We start from the raw sequence: 23,014 nt of genomic DNA on the forward strand, positions 1-23,014 counted from the left end.
AGCTCTAACCGAGTGCTCATAAATACCAGTACTCCAGGAAGTTGCTCTGCAGTGCAGTCCATTTTTATACAATTCCTTAAGCGTGTTGAACAAAAAGTGCAGGATCCATAGGCTTTGAGGGAAAAGCAAGATGTTCTGTTCATTAAGTAGGGTGTCACACAGGCTGGTCAGCAGTGGCCAGCGAAAGCGCTCCAGAATCGCAGGAGCTCTTCATACCTTCTTTAATTGACATCTGGCTACTGGGGCTCGGAATGAGGCTCGCCTCTATCTGAGCCTCCGACACCTATAAGTACAGGTGAGAAAAAAAAGTGGGTTACAGGCATGATGGTCAGTTGTTGGTGGTTAGTTGTTATTATTGTAGGTAATGAAGCAATCGACAATAGTTTGAGAACAAATCTGTCAAATCTTTTGGACACCGGAACGTTGTAAAAATCTGCCTCTTCCTCACTTTGCGTGAGCTGCACGGCATTATGTTCCCTCAAGATTGGAAGTCTGTTATTATTATTATTAGAATGTAATGAGTGAAAATAGTTCAGTCAGATCCTGCTTTGTTAAAAGTTTATGACTGATATTCTTTGCTTCAATAAGGACGTGCAACAACCAATAAGGAAAAATGCTACCAATTCAATTCTTCATAATCAAGTTTTACCTCTTCAAATTTCTTGGCTTTGTACTGCTTCGCTCCTTTTAGGAAGTTCAGTAGAATGAGATCACAAAGGACGGTACCCTGTCAAAAACATAAATTGAAGTTGAGACTGATAGTTTACATAGCATGCAAAATGTTAAATCCATTAATAGGAAACCTACAAGTCCAATGGAAGTGAAGGCAGCGACCAGGTTGATCAGAGTTGGGATTGTGTTAAACTTTCCTGCCTGAAATGACAAAATTAGGAAAACCGGAGAGGGCTGAATTTAAAAGAACATGAAGTTGAATTCATCAGTTTTGTGCAATATTAACAGGATTTACAGTACTCTGTATCACATGTCATCTTCAGGTATAAGGTAGTGTAAATTCGAATTGTCTATTTGGACAGAAAATCCATCCTTTTACTCACTTGGCCAGTTACCATGACATCAAAGCGGATGGCAAAAGCCTTGTGCAGCGTCCGGTATTCAGTACCGTTCGGTGTCTTATAATATTTGGCAAATCTACATAAAGAATTAGACAAAGAGGGAAGAGAGAATGAGAAGGTGATGGATAACAGTGGGAGTCAATGAAAAACCAACCTGAAGTTGAATCCCTCTGAGACGCGGTTCTTGGCAAAAGGTGCATCGAGTCGGGTGAAAGAGTACTCGGGGACGCAATACTCAATGTTCATGTCTAGATTACACTTCCATTCAATGTTTATTCCAATTTCACCACCCTGGTAAGATTTGAGGAAAAAGTATACCTGTATTTACTTTGAATTAATTAATTCATTCATTGAAAAATAATTAACTATTAATTAATAATTTTGTGAGTCAATGCATGTTATATAGTCTTATTAAACACACAGAAAAACAGAAGTCATTAGAAGGCAAATCCTCCCCAAATATCAATTTAACCCCCTCAAGGATAGAGGTCACTACAGTGGACAACGTGGATGACGATAGACAATTCATTTAAAAGACTGGCTGTGAATGCTCATGTTTCAGTGCCCCTTGACGGCGCTAGAAAATGGACTGGATGTCTAGCGCTGGCAATGCTAGCCAAGGAGTTAAATGAGTGCCCTGAAAGGGTAAAAAAACAACAACAACAAAAAAACATACTGTAATTCATGCAAGAAAGGGTTAAAGCAAAGTTAAAGTCTATTAATCTTCAAGTTTCTCAAGATAGTAAATTTTGACTTTGTTCCCCTCTTTCTTTTATGAAAATTATCATGAAAATAATACAAAAATTAACTATATTCTCTGTATGTATTGAATCTACATACCATAATTTTGGGACTACCGCTACTTTCCTCATTTTGAATCCAGCGGCTTATAAATTGCGGTTTATTTTTTGATTTATTTGGGTTAATAGGTAACACTTTATTTGACAGCCGCGTCATAAGACCGTCATAATTATGACATGACATTATAACATGGGAATTAATGAATGCTTATGACAGATGTCATTACGTGTCATATGGCAAATTACAGGTATGTCACTAACTGTCCAGATCTTTCACACCTATTCAAAAGAGAGATAATTTGCCGGATGACACAAAATCACATCTGTCATGCATTCATTAATGCTCATTGTAGTCTCATGTCATAATTATCATGGTCTTATGACAGTCTGATAGCGCCACTGTCAAATAAAGTGTTACCAAATTCCATAACTAGCAATTAATGAAACAACTAGAACAGTAACTGAAGAAATAATTAGTGCAGAACATGAATTTTGATGTGTTATTTAGATCCGTAGCACTGCAATGCATGATAGAGGGCATGTTGAATGACAACAGTGTTGACAGCAGGTGGCAGCAGAGGTTGACTGTCTCTGCCAAGAGACCAGTGATGGCCAAATGAAGCTTCTTGAAGCAATGAAGCTTTGCAGCCAATTGGTTTAAAGCTTTATGGTGGTTCATTTGGTCTTATGACAGTCTTTTATGATGCAGCTGTCAAATAAAGTGTTACCGGTTGATATCTTTTGTAGGGCTGTCAAACGATTAAAATTTTTAATCGAGTTAATTACAGCTTTAAAATTAATTAATCGTAATTAATCGCAATTAATCGCAATTCAAACCATCTATAAAATATGCCATATTTTTCGGTAAATTATATATATATTCTGTAAAATAAATTGTTGGAATGGAAAGATAAGACACAAGATGGATATATACATTCAACATACGGTACATAAGGACTGTAGTGGGCATTTCACTCTACTGTCATTTAAATCTGTCTATGCTGTCCTCACTCCGAAGCGTCTACTTTTTCCAAAGCTAGACAGCTATTGAACGACGCCTTAATAATCAGACTTCTTCCTTTTTCATCTGATTTATTAACAAAATGGCCTCAAACCTTTGTCCTCTTTAGACCGTAGTGAAACTACAAAAAAAAAGTACACAAGCATTGCATTAGCAACAACGTTAGCTTAGCACGCTATACAGGTTCACTAAACATAAACAAAAAGCGCCTCATACAAAAAATATAACATTTCGCTTACTAACATAATATGTACATTCTTTACAACAACCATACTTACGGACAAATCTTGTCCAAGGATCATATAAGCACAACATTACAACGTAGGCGTCAGCCCGAGACGTCATGCAGCCATATTGAACTGGCAAGAAAGCAATAAACCATGTCGCAAAGCGACCACAAGAGTTCGCTGTTAGACAGCACAAAAAACCTTGCTGTAAAACTTACCAAAAGGCAGAATACTGTCTGAGCGAGACATGTGCGTTAATTGCGTCAAATATTTTAACGTGATTAATTTAAAAAATTTAATTAACGCCCGTTAACGCGATAATTTTGACAGCCCTAATCTTTTGATGTAAATATCCCAATATACAGTGAGGACAGCTGCAGCTTATTGTCCAGTGCGGCCTATCTATGAACAAATGCCGTTTTCGTGTCAAATTTTGTCGGTGGCGGCTTATTGTCAGGTGCAGCTTACAGTGCGAAAATTGCGGTAATGTTGTACATGATTTTCAATTGCTATGGGGGGAAAAAAGTTGAAAAAAATATATAAAATTTATTATTTTTCATTAATATTTTATTAATGAAGATCTGTACATTTAAATTTAAAGACCTGCCAAACTACAATAATCTCGTTTTACTCAATGATATGTTGTCTTTATTGTTTAGTCATAACTTATAATTCACATTGAAACAGAAATCATTATGAATTAATGAAAAAAAACCACCCAACCATAATAATTATTTGTATTATCTGCGTACAAGCAACTATTACTAGTTCTAATCATAAAAATATGAATGATAGAATGTGCTTACTGTATTAGTCTTGCCTACTAGATGCAGGCCCGAGAAAAATGAAAGTTTAAGTGAATTTTTTTGTGTGTACATTCATTTTCTACCTGATTTACAGCTTTGAAATAATGGTTTGAACATACAATTTCAGCCATCCAATTTCTATAAAGCCAATATGGTTGCTAGAGAGCTTGAGTCCATCCCAGCTGACTGGGACAAAAAGCAGGCTACAACCTGTAGTGGTTGCCGGCCAACCTTATACCGTATAGATAGGCAACCGCTTACATCCAAGGGCAATTTAAAGTCTTTACAAATTTAACATGGATGTGTTTTGAATGTGAAAGAAAACAGTGGCAACTGAAGAAAACAACAATCAAGTAAAGGAAGAAGCTCTACCTTTTTTGCTAGGGCAGAAACATTCTGTCCTGTGTACTCCAGTATGTCACCCACACCAAAGATGGGACAGAAAGGGTTTGTTTGGGGATGGTATTTACACCTCTTTATTTCGTTAGACGTCATCTTGGAAGGAAAGTTTCCTCTGAGGGAGGAATATTCAAAGGAGTTACAATGCAAAAAAGTCGTCCAATTATGTATGATTTACCTGGTGACATTGAAGAGAGGAAAGCGGATGCTATTCTTGATGAAGATTGTGAAGTTTTGCACATCCACCATTGGATCTCTGATGGAGAGAAAGAGAATGAGAACGAAGCAAAAGTCATGCTCAATTATCAGCCATGGTGTGACTTGTCTCACACGATGACTCTGTCGTTCTCGGCTGGACACCATCCCTCGACCTCGCACTGACCGCTGTGATGGCACACACCTGTAATTCTTCCTGGTGCATCAGAGGGATCAACAAGAGCTATGAGGTCACGACAATGGATGCTACAGGGCCAAACCAGCAACCCTTTCATGCACGAATTATGATATATAGTTTTTAAGCCTTACAGGGCACTAGAGCAAATGAATGCTAATTCATTCACCCCTCCCAGTAAAAATGAAGTGGATGTTTTTTCAATATCTATCACCATCAATGGCAGGCAATGAGTAAAATACTATGAAAAAAGAAAAATACATTTAAAAAAAAAAATCAACTTTAGAGCATTACCTATTTAGGGCAGTAACCAGAATGCATTCCTGTTTTATCCATTTTGAATTCATTAAATTCATATTTATTATCATTGTTTACATTCGTAAAAAAAAAAATAATAAAATTGAAATGAAATAATGAGTAATAACACCATGTAACACATATTGTGTTCCCAGCTTCTTTCTAAGTGGTATTTACTAATTTGTTTCGTCGCATTGACATATAAAAACACTTTTGTTTCCCAAAAAGTTTGAGTTTGTGGTCATGACTTAGAAAATCCATTTTCCACATTTCTTAACTGTTGTATTTTGTAATGATTTTATATGAACAGTCGTAGACATCATCATTATTGACGGGTCAGCTCGGCCATGCACTGCGCAACTCCTTCAAGCAGGGGGCCACCCACATCAAGAGGAGCTATTCACAAACACGCACGCAGCGAACTAACGTTGGATTTCGGTTCAAAAAGTACGAAAGCTGTGTCACATACAAACAGGAAGGATTGTCTCAGGAGTCATTTGTTCGAGGATTCAAGGTAATTTTTCGTACCATGCATGCATTTTGAAACGTTTTGAAAAAAATGGAGAAATTAGCCGCTAAGGCGTTGGCATCATCATTTACAATATTTACGTAAAATAAATGCTAACTGTATTTTTTTTTTTTTGCTTTTAACCAAGAATCGAGACTGTTTTACATCCATATCTATAAAGAATTCAGGTATTTAAGCATTTATTCACAAGAATTTCAACATAAAAATCTCTGTTGTGTTAAGGCAGCTCCACAGTGAACTTAAAGACGAGCCGCACATTTGACATAATTACGTAAAATAAATGCTACCTGTACATTTGTTTTTTTTGCTTTTAACCAAGAATCAAAACTGCTTTACATCCATATCTATAAAGAATTCAGGGATTTAAGCATTTATTCACAAGAACTTCCACTCGGTCAAGTTTGATGGCCTCGCCAACAATGCAGGCCCCCTATTTATCGGCCCTGCGCCCCGTGTCCCGTCATTACATTATGAAGTCTATGGTACAGTATATGTACATTTTCCTCCTTATTTTATAGACTTAGTGGTAACACTTTATAATAACTATCCGTTTTACTAGTTAATAGATCATTAGTAAACTGTTGATAAATGATTTATTGTTGATTTGTGAAGTATTTGTTAACAGTTTGTTAAGCATATACAGGGTGTTCCAATATGGTTGACCCCATTCTAAATGCCCTATCAGTTGATGGATCTTAATAAAACTATATACACTTTATGTTGAAGGTCATAAGTGTTTTTGGTTAAACATACAAAGAAAAGTACAAATATTTGTTGGTTCTATGGCAGATTTTCATAAATGTGCAACGTCAGCGCTGCCTGCAAAATATCTTATCAAAATCAATCAATCAATCAATCAATCAATCAAATTTATTTATATAGCCCTTTACAAAACCCGAAAGGCCCTCAAAGTGCTTTACAACAAAACATGGCTCAAGATAAATAAAAGGCAGGAAAATATAATACAATGACATTTTTAAAAAATAAAACAAGAAATAAAACAAAAAAAATAAAACAAAGACGGCGCATCGCAATAAAAGTCCAACAAATAAAACAATAAAACCGATAAAATCCAAAGACATTAAAAGGACCCTTAAGCAAATAAAACCAGGCTATCCTAATTTGTGTGAAAGGCGAGTCTAAAAAGGTGCGTTTTTAGCTGAGACTTAAAAAGACCTAGATCTTTGATGGTGCGGATTTCGGGGGGAAGGCTATTCCACAGCCTGGGGGCAGCAACCGCAAAGGATCGGTCTCCCCAGTGTTTAAGTTTTGATCTCGGAACATCTAAAAGAAGTTGGCCGGTCGAGCGAAGAGTCCTGCCAGAGTTACGAAAAGTTAAAATTTCCGACAAATAAGATGGAGCCTGGCCATTACTAGAATTAAAAACAAACAGTAAAAGTTTAAAATCAATTCTAAAATGGACTGGAAGCCAGTGGAGTGATGATAGCACGGGTGTAATATGCTCACGTCTAGGTGTACCTGTTAAAAATCGAGCAGCAGCATTTTGAACAAGTTGCAGCCGAGAAATCGAGGACTTGGGAAGGCCAACATAAAGTGCGTTGCAGTAGTCCAGCCTTGAGCTTATAAAAGCGTGAATTGCTTTTTCAAGGTCGTGGCGACTAAGAAAAGGCTTCACTTTTGCTAAGAGACGGAGTTGGAAAAAACTTGCTCTTACAACAGAACTTATTTGTTTTTCAAAGTTAAGCCTGTTATCGAATATCACTCCGAGATTTGTAACGTGTGTCTTAAAAATGTCAGCCGGAGTGCCAGAGTTGGGCTTAAGGGCTTTCATCATGGAAGGTGTGCCAAAAGTAATGAATTCAGTTTTGCTCTCGTTAAGATGTAAAAAGTTTTGTGCAAGCCACTGCTTCACATCAGATATGCACTCCATCAATTTAACAAGAGTAGTTTTTTTGTTAGGTCTCAGGGACAGATTAAGCTGCAGGCAGGGGCGGACTGGGACCAAAAAGCAGCCCTGGACTTTGACTCAGCCCAGCCCACAAGAATCGCTGTACGATGGGAAACACAGACCCTCTAGGGTAGGGGTCCCCATCTGCCGGGCCGCGGACCCCGGTCCGTGGCGCAGTTGCTACCGGGCCACACAGAAATAATAATTTAATAACGACCGAATTCTGGCCGAATTAACCCTGTGCCCCTGCTTAACACACCAATATCTCTGTCTACTCTAGATATAATGCTACGGGATAGATTACAATTTTGTCATAGAAGTCCATTGATTGGACTGCTAGCAGTACATCTTGTTTGTGTATATAATATAGCTATGTGAGCTTGTCCTCGATAATAACGTATTACTAGGCCGCGGGCGCAGCACATTTGTTCCCGGAAATAATTAGCCCCCACATGAGCGAAGATAACTGGAAAACAGACGTCTTTGGAGATATTTTTACGGCGAAAAGGGTACCTGACAAGCCTACAACCTCGAAGACCCACGAACTGCGAAGGAGTGGATTCGGGACCCGTTTGTGAATAAAATGAGAGATCGCAAATGACGGCGACCTTATTAAACGTACATTTGAGACAACAACGCTACCGAAGTTCTGGATTAAAGTCATTCTGGAATATCCTGACATCGCGACAAGAGCATTGAAAACCTTGCTACAATTTCCAACATCGTATCTTTGTGAAGCGGGCTTCTTAATTAATGTTTAACGACAAGGCGAAGTCGTTAATGGTGAGCGCGGTGTGCAGCTGTTGTGTGCAGCTTACATGGCAGGATGAATCTGAAGAGAACTTTTCTACAAGTCATTCCATAATCAAACGTAAGTTAATATTCCTTTCTTTCAAGAAAGTTTGTAGTGTTTACTTTCGAATCGCTGCATTTGCGCATTTTGCGGCTATGTTTAACGTTACGCGCATGCGCAGAACCGCATCGTTGCAATTTTAGATGGGTTGCAAAATTTGTCAGAACACCGGTCCTTGAAAAAAAAGACCCAAATAACACCGGTCCGTGGTGTGGTGCAAAAAAGCTTGGGGACCCCTGCTCTAGAGGGGTCCGGGGGCATGCCCCCCTGGGAGAATTGTTTTTTTTTTTGTTTGTTTTTTTAACATTTTATTGTAAAATTGTAAACACTTTGAGAGAGAAAAAATGAAGTGGCTATGAAGAACTACACATTGCATTATTATACATATACAATATAGTTTATGATTTTCTTCGTAGTATGTTAGCCATTTTCTATCTGTGCCATCTTTGCGTATGAATACTCTTTGTACAGTCAGGTGTTTTCTGAGGGTGGTAAGTAAAAAAATGTCTAGACTGTGACTGCCTGACTTGGAGCGCTCAAAGTACTGCAAAGCTGAAAACAAAACGATATATAAATGATTAAAAATATAATATCAATTTAGCTACCTAAACTTTAAAGTAAAACCATTAATTTCATTAATATTTTATATTTCTTCTGAATTAATATTGCTAGTGTGTGTGAATACGTTGTTTTACAGCTAAAATATTTTTTCTTAGAAGACGGATAGTAGGACTAATATACTGTAACTTGACACGATTTCAAACAGGCACATGGACTTGCTGGCACTAACCCTTTAATTGTCATATTTCATTTAAAATGTAGCTACCTGGTGGATAACAATTGCCAGTATACCGAGCAAGTAACCCTCTTCATCCCTACTTACTTGCTCTGCGCTTGTCTGGGGAACTTCCACCAGTTTATCATTACCCCCTCCCTCTTCTTTTCTCTCTCCCTGCACCGGCTGCACGTCAGAGCGGCTGCCGCTCCCACTCTCACCATCGCCGGGGGCTGGGCAGTTGTTACCCAACGTGGCCGTTGCAGCCAGACTGCTGCTTGTGAAAATATTTGTCAACTTTTGACATTTAAATGCTTCGCTCTCCAGTTTCTTTAATTCTTTTTATCTCCCTAACCTTCTCCGCGCCACCCATCTCTCTTCTTTTTTTTGCCACCACCATCCATATTGTGCATTCAAGCTCGTCGCTATTTTGCTTCCACAAGGAAGTTGAAGGAACCAATGAAGGCAACTCTGTGCTTTCTTCGTTCTTCTAACAGCCAGGCGCATTGCTGCCACCTGTCGGATTGGATGCGAACTGTAGATCAGAGGATAGGGGGGATAAAAACAGTGATGTATAATGAATGGCGGCCGCCGGCTGTCCAGGGCACCGGCCGTTCTGTGATCCTCCAGAAGCCACAGATTACCAGTCCGCCCCTGGCTGCAGGTCATCAGCATAAAAATGAAAAGCGATATGTTTTTTTATAATTGATCCTAAAGGTAGGAGATAAAGCGCAAAAAGGAGGCCTAAAATAGAGCCTTGCGGTACCCCGCAAGACAGAGAGGTTTGTGAGGAGGAAAATTCCCCAATCATTACCGAGAATGTTCTATGTTGTAGGTACGATTTAAACCATTTTAGAGCATTTCCACGGATACCTATGACATGTTTTAAACGAGATACGAGGACTGTATGGTCAACTGTATCGAATGCTGCTGTGAAGTCCAGTAAAACAAGGATAGCCGTGTTTCCATTATCCACAGTAAGGGCAATGTCGTTATGTACTTTTAACAATGCTGACTCAGTGCTGTGTCAAAAGAAAATGCCTTTTCTTTTGAAATGAATGGCATTTCTTAACCTTAAAAGATAGAAATGCCAAACGTTACACACAAAAACTTTAAACGTTTCTACACAAACTGTGTTTCAGGTTAAGAACACCCTATAAATGCTTAACAAACTGTTAACAAATACTTCACAAATCAACAATAAATCATTTATCAACAGTTTACTAATGATCTGTTAACTAGTAAAACGGATAGTTATTATAAAGTGTTACTGACTTACTTTGACCTGAAACATGAAAAAATGACATTAAACATACAGTAAATATTATCTGCATAACTAGGAAGTAAAATCTCTAATTTTAGCCAAACCTTTACCTTTTTAGTGACACTTTTTTTGTTGAGTTTAGACCCATTCAACACAAATAAAATGATTACAAACCAGGATTTTTTTCCTGTGACATGATCTAATTAAAAAAAAAAAGTATATATAGTAATAATAATTATAATATATATATATGGTCGCGTTAACCGGATATTTTACCGGTTTTTTAAAACGGTGACGGAAAAAACTGAAGTCCGTCCGTCATTTTGACAGGTTGCAATTCACACCCCAGACCACAGGGTGGCGAGTTAGCATACTAATTAGCTACTGTCTATCTCAATGCATGACATCGTTGGCTCTTCTGTCAGAATATTGTAGCGTCACCGAGGTCTGGCGGCGGCACCGTGATTGACACATCAACGCGAGGTTCCTATTGGTGCACCCGGTGTGCCAGCGCGTCATCCAATTGATGGACAAGATTGCCGCCTGTGTATAGACCCTACCCACGTGACGTCACAACTCCGCCCTCCTGACTGGTGCCGCCCAATTGTCCGTCAACACATCGTGTTTACCTGTTACGGCTACGTACATTCCTCCTATTTACGCCGTGTTTTTCTGCTCGTTAACATTAATAATCAAAATGGTGAAGGCGTGTGTGGCGGTCGGTTGCAATAACAGAGAAGATAGACGGAGAGACTTGAAGTTCTACCGGATTCCGAGAGACCCGGAGAGGAGAGAGCGAGATGGGCTGCTGCAATTCAACGAGAAAACTGGGCTCCAAACGATTACCACAGATTATGTAGTAGTCATTTTATATCTGGTAAGATGCATTTAATATATATTTAGAGGGTTTTGGGCTGACAACCACTATTAAGATCATTGCTAGGCTAATCGCCGACAACATACACGTATGTATGTAGTGAGAGTGCTATCGCTAAACCATATAAACATTAAAAGCCCTAGCTCCATTGACAAATGACATGAAATACATTAGACTTGACAGTGGATGTTAGCAAGAACAAAAGATTTTGAATTGAAAATTTCGTAACTCACCTTTCCAAGCACAAGATAGATTCCTGCCGAATTTTCGTGGACGAGGACCTGTTTCACCCAACCAGCAACGAAGTATTTATAAGCCTCCAAGCTCTTAAAGTTTTTCAAACTTTCGTGAGAATAGGCTGATTTTGTGTGGACAAGATAGTTGTAAATATCAGGGTCAGCTAGCAGATGTCAGGCAAATACGGCGAAGACAGCAGGTCGAAAAACATCGATTTAGGCCTCAAATATGGATCTGGCGAATGGATAAACTGAAGCTTTTCCACATAACGCCTTTTATGCAACACATCCAATGAGTTTTCTGGCATCCGAAAGCACCGGGTCTTCCATGAAATGCATTATAAATTGCTCGATCAATTGAGACCATTGATAATACAGACACAAAATGACGGACAGGGGGGCGGAACAATACAGCGATCACGTGATTTTGTGACGTCGGTGGGTAGGGTCTATAGACCCCAATCACATGACGTCACAACTCCGCCCCCCTGACTGGAGCCGCCATATTGTGTGTCAGCTCGTCATGTTTACACATTACCGCTACGTACATGCCTCCTATTACGGCGTGTTTTTCTGCTCGTTAATATTAATAATCAAAATGGTGAAGGCGTGTGTGGCGGTTGGTTGCTGTAACAGAGAAGATAGACGGAGAGACTTGAAGTTCTACCGTATTCTGAGAGACCCGAAGATGAGAGCGAGATGGACTGCTGTAATTCGACAAGAAATCTGGGCACCAAACGATCACCACAGACTATGTAGTAGTCATTTTATATCTGGTAAGATGCATTTAATATATATTTAGAAGATTTTGGGCTGAAAACCACAATTAAGATCATTGTGTGATGTTGGTGATTGGGGTCTATATCGTTGCCTCTTTTTCTTTGGGGGCGGAGTTGTTGGCGGTAAGCAGAGTAAAAAGGGAGAAAAATACCACGACTTCCGTGTCTAATTTTTCGCCGCCAAGCAAGCGTTACAATATTAATTAAAAATGAATGAAAACTAAATACTATTGAATATGTCATCATTATCATTTTAAAAATTTAAGTGACGGGTAAAAATAGACTATGACTGGATTTTTATGACCCTGTCAGTCAAAATGACAGACAACGAAAATGTCTAGCGCAACCTCTGATATATATATATATATATATTTTTGATGATGAAAGATAGTCACTTCCCTATATTAAAAGTCTTAAGTGTCCAAAAAAAAGTTTTTTTTAATTACCCCAATGAGTCACTTGCTCTATAAATGTTTAAATGTCTGAAGTGTCAACTTTTGAGTAGATGTGTCACTGTATTGACAACGGTTTAGTCAAAAGAGGTACACTTTCGAGTTCTTCTAAAATTCATCCAACTGTTTTCAGTTTATCCTATTTGGGGTCACAGGGAACTGAAGTCTATCACAATTTGGGGCTAAAGCAGTACTTCTCAAATAGTGGGGCGCGCGTGTGACCTTGGGGAACATGCTTTTTTTTTTTGCCGTACTAGAATAAAGTGTACAACACATCCACTCAGTGGGTGGCAGTGGCACTCTCATTTTCAAAGTGCGCGCAGTATTTTTGAACTACGCAAGAGCACACAGAAGAGACTCATGAAGAGCTGGAGAGCTGTGCGCGGTTTTCGAAAGCCATTTTCCGGCCGGACTCACGCAGCGACCCACTGTCTTCGGTTGTCACATGTCCGCCTGAGAAGTGCCATTTTCGGCTTGGGATTGTCACAATGACCGCCCTCACCTACGGTTCTCCCTCGGCCGCCGAGAATGCGCTTTTTTCGGGCCGTTTGCCTTTTGGCTTTGACATTTAATACAGTGGTAGATGAGGAAAGACCACTGTTTACTGTGTCTAAAAATGATTATAGCGGACAGCCGGAAGCCAAATCAATTAAGACGCCACTTAAAGACATTAGACCCCAATCTCATTGATAAGCCGCTTGGTTGTTTTTCAGCGAAAACGTGCCGAATATTGCCAACAATCGTCCCGCTTTGTCAGTGTTATATCAGTAAACCAGTGAGCACTGTTAGCATGCTCAGTGCAAAATAACCCCATACCATTGCAAACTGGAGGTGATACTGTGAGCAGCGAGCAGCGAAAATAAAAACTGTCCTTCTGTCCAAACACACTCTTTTTTTTTTTTCTTCTTCTATTCAGCTTGGTTTTTCGGTCAAATTTTTTGGCATATTGTGCTCATGAGTTAATGTTTCTAATAAATTTGAATTTGTAATTATTTACTGACTTTATTTTTCAGTATCAAATGGTCAAAAATGTACCTTGAGTGTATTTTTACAGTTTTGATGTGACTTTTTTTTTTTTTTTTTCCAGGCAAATTGATGCGTGTTAAGTCTTTTCTGTTACAAAAAAACAATGTAAATACAGTTATACTTTATAAGTTGATCTCTGTTATTTTCTCTAATAGAAAAAAAGGATACAATGTGAGGCAGAGGCATACTTATCATAGTTATATTATAGACAAATGATACCATTTACAGTGGCGGCAGAGTTTGGGGGGGGCGCGAAATATTTACGTCTTCCTTGGGGGGGGGGGGGGGGGGGGGCGTAACAGAAAATAATTGAGAAGCACTGGGCTAAAGACAGGCAGTTGACTTTAGGATGGGTCCACTCTCAATCCCATAAGAAAGCAAAAGTTAATTTACCATTTGTAAGGATGGAACCAATGTGTTGGTCACAGTCGGTGTCGTTCATGCAGCTGTACCGCTTCCCATTCTGAAACATGCAGATACATTTTTTGTACAATCATTTTAAATCCCTTTACAGTACCCATCCAAACACAGTTAACACATCGAAGAAAATTATATAAAAAATAAAATAAAAATATAAAAATGGCCACAGTCTGAAATATTTTTCTATCTATGCAAGAATTGTTTCCGTCACCCACACAGGTTGAGACCCACCAATTTAAAGACCCATCGGTGCTTCTCACTATATGACTGCTTATGAGCCATAGAGACTCACGAGATATGAACTGGAGAAAAATGCGAGGAGTAAAATCCTGACAATTACATTATGACACAACTACCCCTAGGAGTCTCTTTTGGGCTCATTGTACAACTTGTATGTTACATTAGGAGTAAAAAATACTTGGTAAAATAATAATAATAAACACTACCTCTCCACATTTTCCTTGGAATTGATTTTCAGTGATGATGAGTTTAGTCATGATGCAAAACACAGCTGCACCCTGTAACACACACAGAAATGCACATGCATAATGTTGTAAAAAAATTGCCCATTTTTCTAATTTTGTAACTTTCCACAATACTCGTGCTCCACCGATACAATTTTTTGGCTCCCAATAACGATACCTGGCTATGTGGTATTAGCCAATGCTAAAACTGTACCGATACCAAGTTGATAAAAATATATACATGAAATGATTTTTGTCTTCTTTCAATACTAAATTACTGTATGCTCACTTGAATGTAAAGTAACTGCTGTTTTAGTTAGTCGCAGCCTAACTCATTGACTGCCATTGACAGCGTTACACGTCTAATCCATTTGACGTGGGACCCTCCCACTTCAGATGGACGGGAGGTCTACTGTACTAGTGTTAAAGTCAGTTAATTTCACAACGGAAGGCTGATTGGACGCCACACATTTAGATGTTCATCATTGTCTTGGGAAGAGTCCTACTTTTTCTACGGTGGCGTGTGTAGCTGGCGGCCATCTTGGATAGGACGACCGGCAGTTAAAACATAGATCTTGAAACATATATTGATAGATATTGCATTATTTCTTAGTACTCCCCGAAGATGTAATTTTCATAAGGGCCCCTGAATGACCCTTAATTTATTGTACTTTACATTCACATATTTCTTTTTTATTTAAATCTTTGTCCTAATTAAATATTATGTTCTACTCAATATGTACTTAAAAACTTTAACATATGAAATATTTCAAATATATATTTTTTCCTTTTTTTGCACAATGCCCCAGACCCCTTCTGTTTTAGCAGAGAATGGTTTGAACCCGCTCTGGCGCACTCAAGTCTACACTATGTACGTGCCCTGAAGCGGGAAATTAAAATCTGTCATTGTTACAAACTCTAAACATGGCGAGTCGTCATAAATCGGGTGCGCAGAAAAGAAAAGAAAAAGAGATGAAGCTCATAGAGGTGAACGAGAAAAAATGATGACGTTTTTAAAAGGGGGACAAGAAGACAGATAATTAGCGCTAGAGTTGGCTGTGGACGGTGATGTCGGTAAGTGAACAACAGCCGCTAACACTGAATGTCTACATTCGCAATCACCGTGACCAAAGCCCAATTCGAGTCTGTCACAGGCCATTTGTAGCCTATTGAGCTGCAGTATGACAAGATATAGCCGAGGAGAGAGAAGGTGATGAGAGATAAGAGATATATGTTTGTCTGTGGGGAGCAAGTGCGCGAGGCTGAACAGACTCTGGTCCGGCGGCTGGATTTATCTTGGGTTTACAACCTACTGTGTATTATGAAGGGAATCGTTACCTTTCTCGCACACACCATATAACTGTTTGCATTACTCTAACACACGTAATATAATTAATCAGGGAATATTATCATTTCTCATATTTACTGTAGGACTGTACTACTTTAACACACCTAATACAAAATAAATAGCACACCACGGTTTAATGAATAGAAGCAGAATAGATACACAACGCCATCTTATCACAGAAGCCTAACGTGTGCGTCACGAGCAAGATTGACGCACCAACTCTTGCTATTAGTTCTCCCGGCAACTCCAAGGACAAAGAGCAGGGCGCTCTGTCCTAAAACAAGTAGTGTCTCGCCCCGCCAGGATAACAAAGTTGATAGCGGGCGCTTGGGATGTCAAGAACAGCGTCAGTCGCTGTGGCAACCACGTCCCATCCAAGCACGAACCTAACCGCCCAAAACCGGCCACAGAGGGATTATCCCAAGACAACACCCAGCCACACCTTTGGCCCTGCGCACTCCACCGTAGCCTTCAAAAAGACTGGACACTGAGATAACAGACGGTTCGCTGCTCGGGAACTTTTCTATGCAGCCTTGTTGTTCAACTGTCGTCTGTTTTTGCCTTGTTTTTTGACCATTGTCGACGAGTAAATTGTCAACCTGTTTTCGGTGAGCCTTCTCCTAACTTTTGCAACATGGAGTCAGTACAAAGGGTTAACACAGGGAGTGAACGGGCGGAATTTCGGCCCCACCGATTGACTCACGGAGGCGGCATCAGCAGAGCGGCACTTCGTTCGGCTGTCGCCGTTTCTGCGGCTTGGCGGGGGGGGGGGGGGGGGGGGGGCTGAATTCCTTCAATTATTATACTGTATAGGAGAGCGAGCTTTCAGTAAAATGAAAATATTAAAAAACTACCTACACTCCACCATATCACAGGGCAGGCTTAACAACCTAGCCATGCTCTCCATTGAGCGTGAGCTTGCTCAAAAACTGGATTTTTAATGATGTTATAAATTAATGCTGTCAAAAAATCTAGGCGCATCACTGTTTGAGGGCTTGACAACCCAGGGGATGTGGAGGAGGTAGGCACAGGATGTTTAGTTATACAGTTTTGTTTCTTAGCAGGCAGGCATAGCACTCTCAATTGTATTATATCGTAGCCTACATGGGACAATAGATGGAAATTGTTTGTTTATTGTGTGTCATACCACATTACGGTCTGTTAAATTTAACTGTCCATCTCAAATTAAATGATTTGAGAATTTACACTGTCATTGCTTGCAAAGCGTTAAAAGTACTGTGTATGTTGTTGTGACAAGCCGGTGGCAGGGTTGGGGTGGGGTGTCACTATAATGGTCTGTTGTACCCAGGCCCCTGCAAGTCTGTTGACAGCCCTACTAATAGGTATCGGTGCAACACTGCAAAATACCAGAAGAAACAGAAATTTACAAAACTGAAGGTTGTTGACTTTCAATCAGGAATTTGAATATGAGGAAATTATGTAACAGAAAAATCTTAACCTAAGAACTATACATATATATACACATATATATATATATATATATATATATATATATACAGTGCTGCTCGAAAGTTTGTGAACCCCACAGCGATGGTCAGATTTTTTGTAAAAAAAACTAAAATAACCTTATTAAATGTTAAGTTATACCCAAATCCACAATACTGACATTCCAAATAATGGAATGAAACAAAAGAAATAGTTATATTGTCATTCTTTATTTAACAAAAGTGGTTGATTTAAGAAAAACTCAGATATCATGTGTGCAAAAGTATGTGAACCCCTTCAGTTAATAGGATATTGCGCCTCCTTTTGCAGAGATTACCTCAACCAAACGGTTTCTGTAGTGACTAATCAGCCTCTCACATCTACTTTGGGGGATTTTTGCCCATTCTTCCTTGCAGAACGCAGTCAGTTGAGAGAGGTTTGATGGGTGTCTGGCATGAACTGCTCGCTTCAGGTCCCGCCACAGCATTTCAATGGGATTTAGGTCAGGACTTTGACTGGGCCAGTCCAGAACACGAATCTTCTTCTTTTTCAGCCATTCCTTGGTTGTATTGCTGGAATGCTTTGGATCATTATCATGTTGCATGATCCACCTTCTGCCAAGCTTTAACTTCAAAACAGATGGCGTCAGGTTATGTTCTAGGATTTGACAATATTCCTCAGAATTCATGATTCCCTGGACTATGTGGAGTTGTCCAGGTCCTGAGGATGAAAAGCAAGCCCAGATCTTGACATTCCCACCTCCATGCTTCACTGTTGGGAGAAGGTTCTTTTGGTGGTATGCAGTGTTGACTTTTCGCCAGACATGGCGGTTTTGGTTGTGACCAAACAGTTCAATTTTGCACCTACATCAGTTGATGAAAACTCTTTTTAATTTAGTCTCGACAACACAACTGTTAAAAAAACAAAAAAAAACTACTGAATTGATTGATTAGGAAATCAGGTTGAAATAATAGAAAATTCCAAAATGTTGAGGGGGTTCACAAACTTTTGAGCAGCACTGTATATATATATATACAGGGGTGCACATAATTTTTTTGCCCAGGTTCTCAGAGGAAGACCTGGAGATACGACTTGGTCCTCATTGAGCTTGAGAGCCGACCCGCCTGATGCGATAAAATTATGACAAGCTTTACTTGGAGCCAATTGCCTTAAATTAATTTTATTAACAATTAACACTTGATTAACATCAACTGGCACAACAAAATTGCCATTACTCTGAAGTGAAATGTAAAGAAATAAACAGGGGTACGCATATTTTTTTTGCCTCCCACATTAACTCCAAGCCTTTGTAAAAGTGGGATGTCCACCTCTTAAGAGCTCATTGAACGTGCATGTTTAGCTTTGTGAAATGCGAGCAAAAACACGTTTGTCAGTGCATGGCGCTGCTCTTTATTAATTTTATTCCGCCACTTGTCCATAGTATGGTCCTGTCTGACATCGATAGTTTGCTTAATTGCCATCATGCTCTGTTTTTTTTTCGTGATTTTCAAAGTTTGGATGGCTGAAATTCTTTGACCCTACATAAAATGCACTGCTCTTATAAGCGACATTGAGGTTCTCACGGCAAATTTAGCACCGCATTTCCATGACAGCATCATTTGCTTCTAGCCATGGTACCTCCTGCAGGCACTTTTCAGCAAAAGTCCTTTTTTTCCGGAGCTCCGGTGACGTCTCTGTCATCTGCAGTTTTGTTAATTTTACTTTAAAAAAGTAATTAATTACAGTTACAAATTACTTCTCCCAAAAAGTAATTGCGTTAGTAACTCAGTTACCTGAATGTAAGAGTAATTAGTTACTTGGAAAAGTAACTAGTGGTAATTTTTTTTTTCTCAAAAAAAAAAAAAAAAAAAAAAAAAAAAAAAAAAAAAAAAACAGGTCACGCAATGTGAAGTTTAAAGGGTTTGGGGGACAATTGGCCCTAGCCCAATTCTTTACCCTCCACTTAACTAGACACAAGGGTATTGCGATAACTAGATAGTAACCTTTGCTATGTGTGGAAGTCATTTCAAGTTGTGAATCAACCGTTAAAGTTGTTAAAATTGCTCCCGTTATTTCATTAGTTCCCTTCTGTCTACTTTAAACGTGTGTAAGTTTTAAAACTGTTTCATCATTTAAAGATAGATTTAAGTTAAGATTTTGCCGATTTAGGAGCATTTTAGATTAAAAAAAAAAAAAAAAGTTACTTAGGTTCGCTATGAAGGATCTCTACATCAGAACCTTCCTGAGAGGTCTACTGCTTTAAGATGGCGGCTGTTTACTAACGCATGTAGTCCTTAAAACATGTTGCCAATGCAGCTGTGTCTGTCAATTGCATCTGGTTCTATAATATGATATCTACCGTGTCATGTGGGCGTAGTTTGTCGGCAATGGCTACAGTCAGGTATTATTGGAGCCACCTAGCATCGCGGTTGCAACGGCGTCTTCCCCACTCCTGCTCTGCTCTCTCATCTCCGTGAGTCCGTTTCTCTCAGACTTTTTTTATTCAACCAACTTAGTAATGCATAGTAACGCACGCCTTTCCCGCCTCAGTAACGGTAACGGCGTTGCCAAGATAAGAAAAGTAATTAATTAGATTACTCATTACTGAAAAAAAATAACGCCGTTAGTAACGCCGTTATTAACAACACTGGTCGTCTGTCTGTCTGTCTTTTGACGGGGGTGGGGGAACACGGAAATAATTATTCAGTGGGACCTGCCTCTTTGACATTTTGAGAATAGATTTTCTCGTGTCCGCCGCAAATACAGTGGTCAGCCATCGGTACGCAAAAGCGTATTGAAGCCGTTGAGGGCCAGCGCATTTGTCTACGTCCAGTACGCATGCGGACCACTTATGTGCACCCCTGTATGTATATATATACATATATATATACATATATATATACACACACACACACATATATATGAAACCAAAATATTTTTTTCAGGGATTTATCCTCAAATATGTTGCAACTTTAGATCCAATGTAGTGACAGGAGCTTTTCATACCTGTTGGGGGAACACGTAGTCTGCCACATCCATGATGCGGTTTTGATGGTAGCCGAATCCCTTGACCTTTGTCATGACGGACGACTCAATGCCGGAGTCGAAAACCTGGTAGGCTTTCTCATGGATGAACACCCAGCTGTACCGCAAAGTATTTAAATTAATTTTGAAACATTGACAATATACATCAAACTCAATTAAGTAGCAGACTGAATTGTCATAATTTTGTCCAAATGATTATAAATCAATCAGATAGTATATTTTCTCATGAGAACAATTTCTTTGTGTTTTTTTTTTTTAGGATAAAAGGAAAAAGTAAATTTTTAACTGACAAATAACGCAATGTTTTTTTTTTCAAGTCATTATAAACGGTGTGCAACTTTATGAAGTTTATCCTTCGTTTTCTTGATAAACAAGTACAATGGGGATCTGAGTACATTATAGGTGAATTGATTTCAGAAAATATAATGCAGAGTTCGATATTTTATCGTAATGAAATGAAACCCTGCTGATGCAGAAAAACCTGTGACAAAAGTATTCTAAAGTTCTTTGTAATGTACTTTGTACCAAAACAGAAATAAGAAAGGGATAAGAAATCCTCATTGTAATTTTGTAACACGCATTTACAGTCAGGAAAGTCTTTAATATTTTTTAGTTTGATGTTGTTAGCTTCATAATCATAATTGCCAAACTTGTCTTTTGTAATATTAATATAAAAAGACAGCTTTGTGATAGGATGATTTTCTTGATGTCAATGTGAATTCTCATGGTCATGAAGAAGCAAGTGATTGGCAAAAGTTGACTCGATGCAGGTTTTTCTTATGAATTTGCTGTTGTTTCCAATATTTTCTCATCTCACGTATGTGCAGTTCTACACCATTGCAAACAATAACCAGATTCATAACTGTTTGAATCGATAATCTTGTTTTATACTTAATTTTGTTTATTTTACAGATTGCAAGTAACTTTGTAATTGTGATTCCTGTACGAGTCCGAAGTAAAAACATTCTATACAAAAACGAAACTTTTTTTTATTTTTATTTTTTTAAATCTAGCGTGTCAAGTTGACCAGCACAGACAAATTTGACACCAACCACTCACCCAACAAAATATGCGATGATCAAGACTTGCACAATCCTGTTGATGATGCCCACCGACCAGCTCTTGACCACCACGGATTTTGTGGTCTCATAGGTGAAGAAGTCCGAGACCCAGCCCCACACCATAGTAGTAATGCTGGATATCAGTCGATGTGTTTAGTGGGAATTCAATATTTGAAAATTTCTATACTTGAGTTGAGTTTCTCCTTAAAGACTAACCCGGGCTCAACTGAGATTTATTTATTATGATGGGATTGAAGGTTGTCCTTTGTTTTCTGCCACTCCATCACTGGACCTCCCCTTTTTCTGTGCAAGCGTGTGGAAGAAAGTGTCCCTCCCTCTTTATCCTCATTCTCATTTTCCATTCACCATAAACCACCAGTCCCAGTGTCTGCATTTGCACAACACACATACTGTATTATTCAAAAGGATTCACAGGATTTAAGAAAAAAAAAACTTTGACAAAAAAAAGGTGAAAAATCAACACAATGAAAATCTAATTACAGTAGAGAAAAAGGAATGATTATTAATGATGTAAACATATGTATGTATCAAAATAGCAATCGCAAAAAAGTCAGAAAAATTAACAAAACAAGAAATAAACTACGACCACAAATCATAGTCGTACAATGCTACTTCTGCTCCTTCTAATCCTAATAGTAGTAAGCGATTTCAAAATATTTTAAAAAGAGTGATATTTAGCTTGTATTAATAAATTAAAACAGGCAAAGAAATAAATAATATAAAACAACATAGCCTGACAATCGGTCTCCAAAAAATGGGAATTTTAGATTAAACAAATACACTGAATGTTTAAATATTTGTACATTGTTTAAATGAAACCTATTTGCAAATCATAGAATGAAATACAAACTCATTTCCATTTTTTTTTTTCCCCCATTTTGTAGATCAAATATGATTTTGTCACCAAATTACTTAAGTAAAAGTACAAGTATCTAAGAAAAAAAAATACTTAAGTATAAAAGCACTGCTTTTTACTTGCTTTACAAGTAAAAAGTAACATTTTCTTCTCCTGATGCAAAAATTTAACATTTTTTAAAATATTGTGGCGTCCCAGTGCAACAGAGGCTCGGCAACTTGGACGGTGAAGCCCCTGGGAAGTGACCATCAAACCTGCGGGTGATACAGAGGTGGTTGGGAGCTACCCGAAAAAAGAGACTAGAGGCATTTCGTGGCGTGGCCGTGATCCCCCAAGAAGGGAAGGTTTGTTTTGTTTTTTGAATGTTGATTTTGTACTTTTTGATCAATGTTTGAATAAAAAAGGGCCACAACAGCCCAGTGGTGTCAAAACCTCCGCCTGCCTGTCCTCCTTCCAACCCCCGTCGTTTACAATATGCTATAATATAAATCGGGTGGACATATGCCAGATGTACAGCAAATTCCGGCCCAATTTCGTAAAACAGATCTACCCCAGTATCGTTTAGAACAATGGCCCAAACTCAGTAGGGAGGAACTTGCCGAAACAGCAGCCATTTCGGGCCAGAACTGGTCCAAAGTA

General features: G+C 38.8%; 1 protein-coding gene across 1 annotated transcript; it reads right to left on the minus strand.

Annotated features, from left to right (window-relative positions):
• On the minus strand, positions 1 to 22,136 carry p2rx3a (purinergic receptor P2X, ligand-gated ion channel, 3a). Its single transcript, XM_057849383.1, has 12 exons — positions 21,497 to 22,136; positions 20,399 to 20,534; positions 14,581 to 14,652; positions 14,108 to 14,177; positions 4,657 to 4,738; positions 4,505 to 4,582; positions 4,300 to 4,441; positions 1,228 to 1,364; positions 1,056 to 1,149; positions 808 to 873; positions 650 to 727; positions 1 to 283 (listed from the first exon to the last, which is right to left on the minus strand). The coding sequence occupies exons 1-12, from the start codon at positions 21,619 to 21,621 to the stop codon at positions 155 to 157; spliced, it is 1,209 nt and encodes a 402-aa protein (XP_057705366.1). The 5' UTR covers positions 21,622 to 22,136; the 3' UTR covers positions 1 to 154.
• Between the last annotated feature and the right edge of the window lie 878 nt (positions 22,137 to 23,014).

The sequence above is a fragment of the Corythoichthys intestinalis genome, chromosome 11, assembly GCF_030265065.1.
Source record: "Corythoichthys intestinalis isolate RoL2023-P3 chromosome 11, ASM3026506v1, whole genome shotgun sequence".
Taxonomy (NCBI): Eukaryota; Metazoa; Chordata; class Actinopteri; order Syngnathiformes; family Syngnathidae; genus Corythoichthys; species Corythoichthys intestinalis.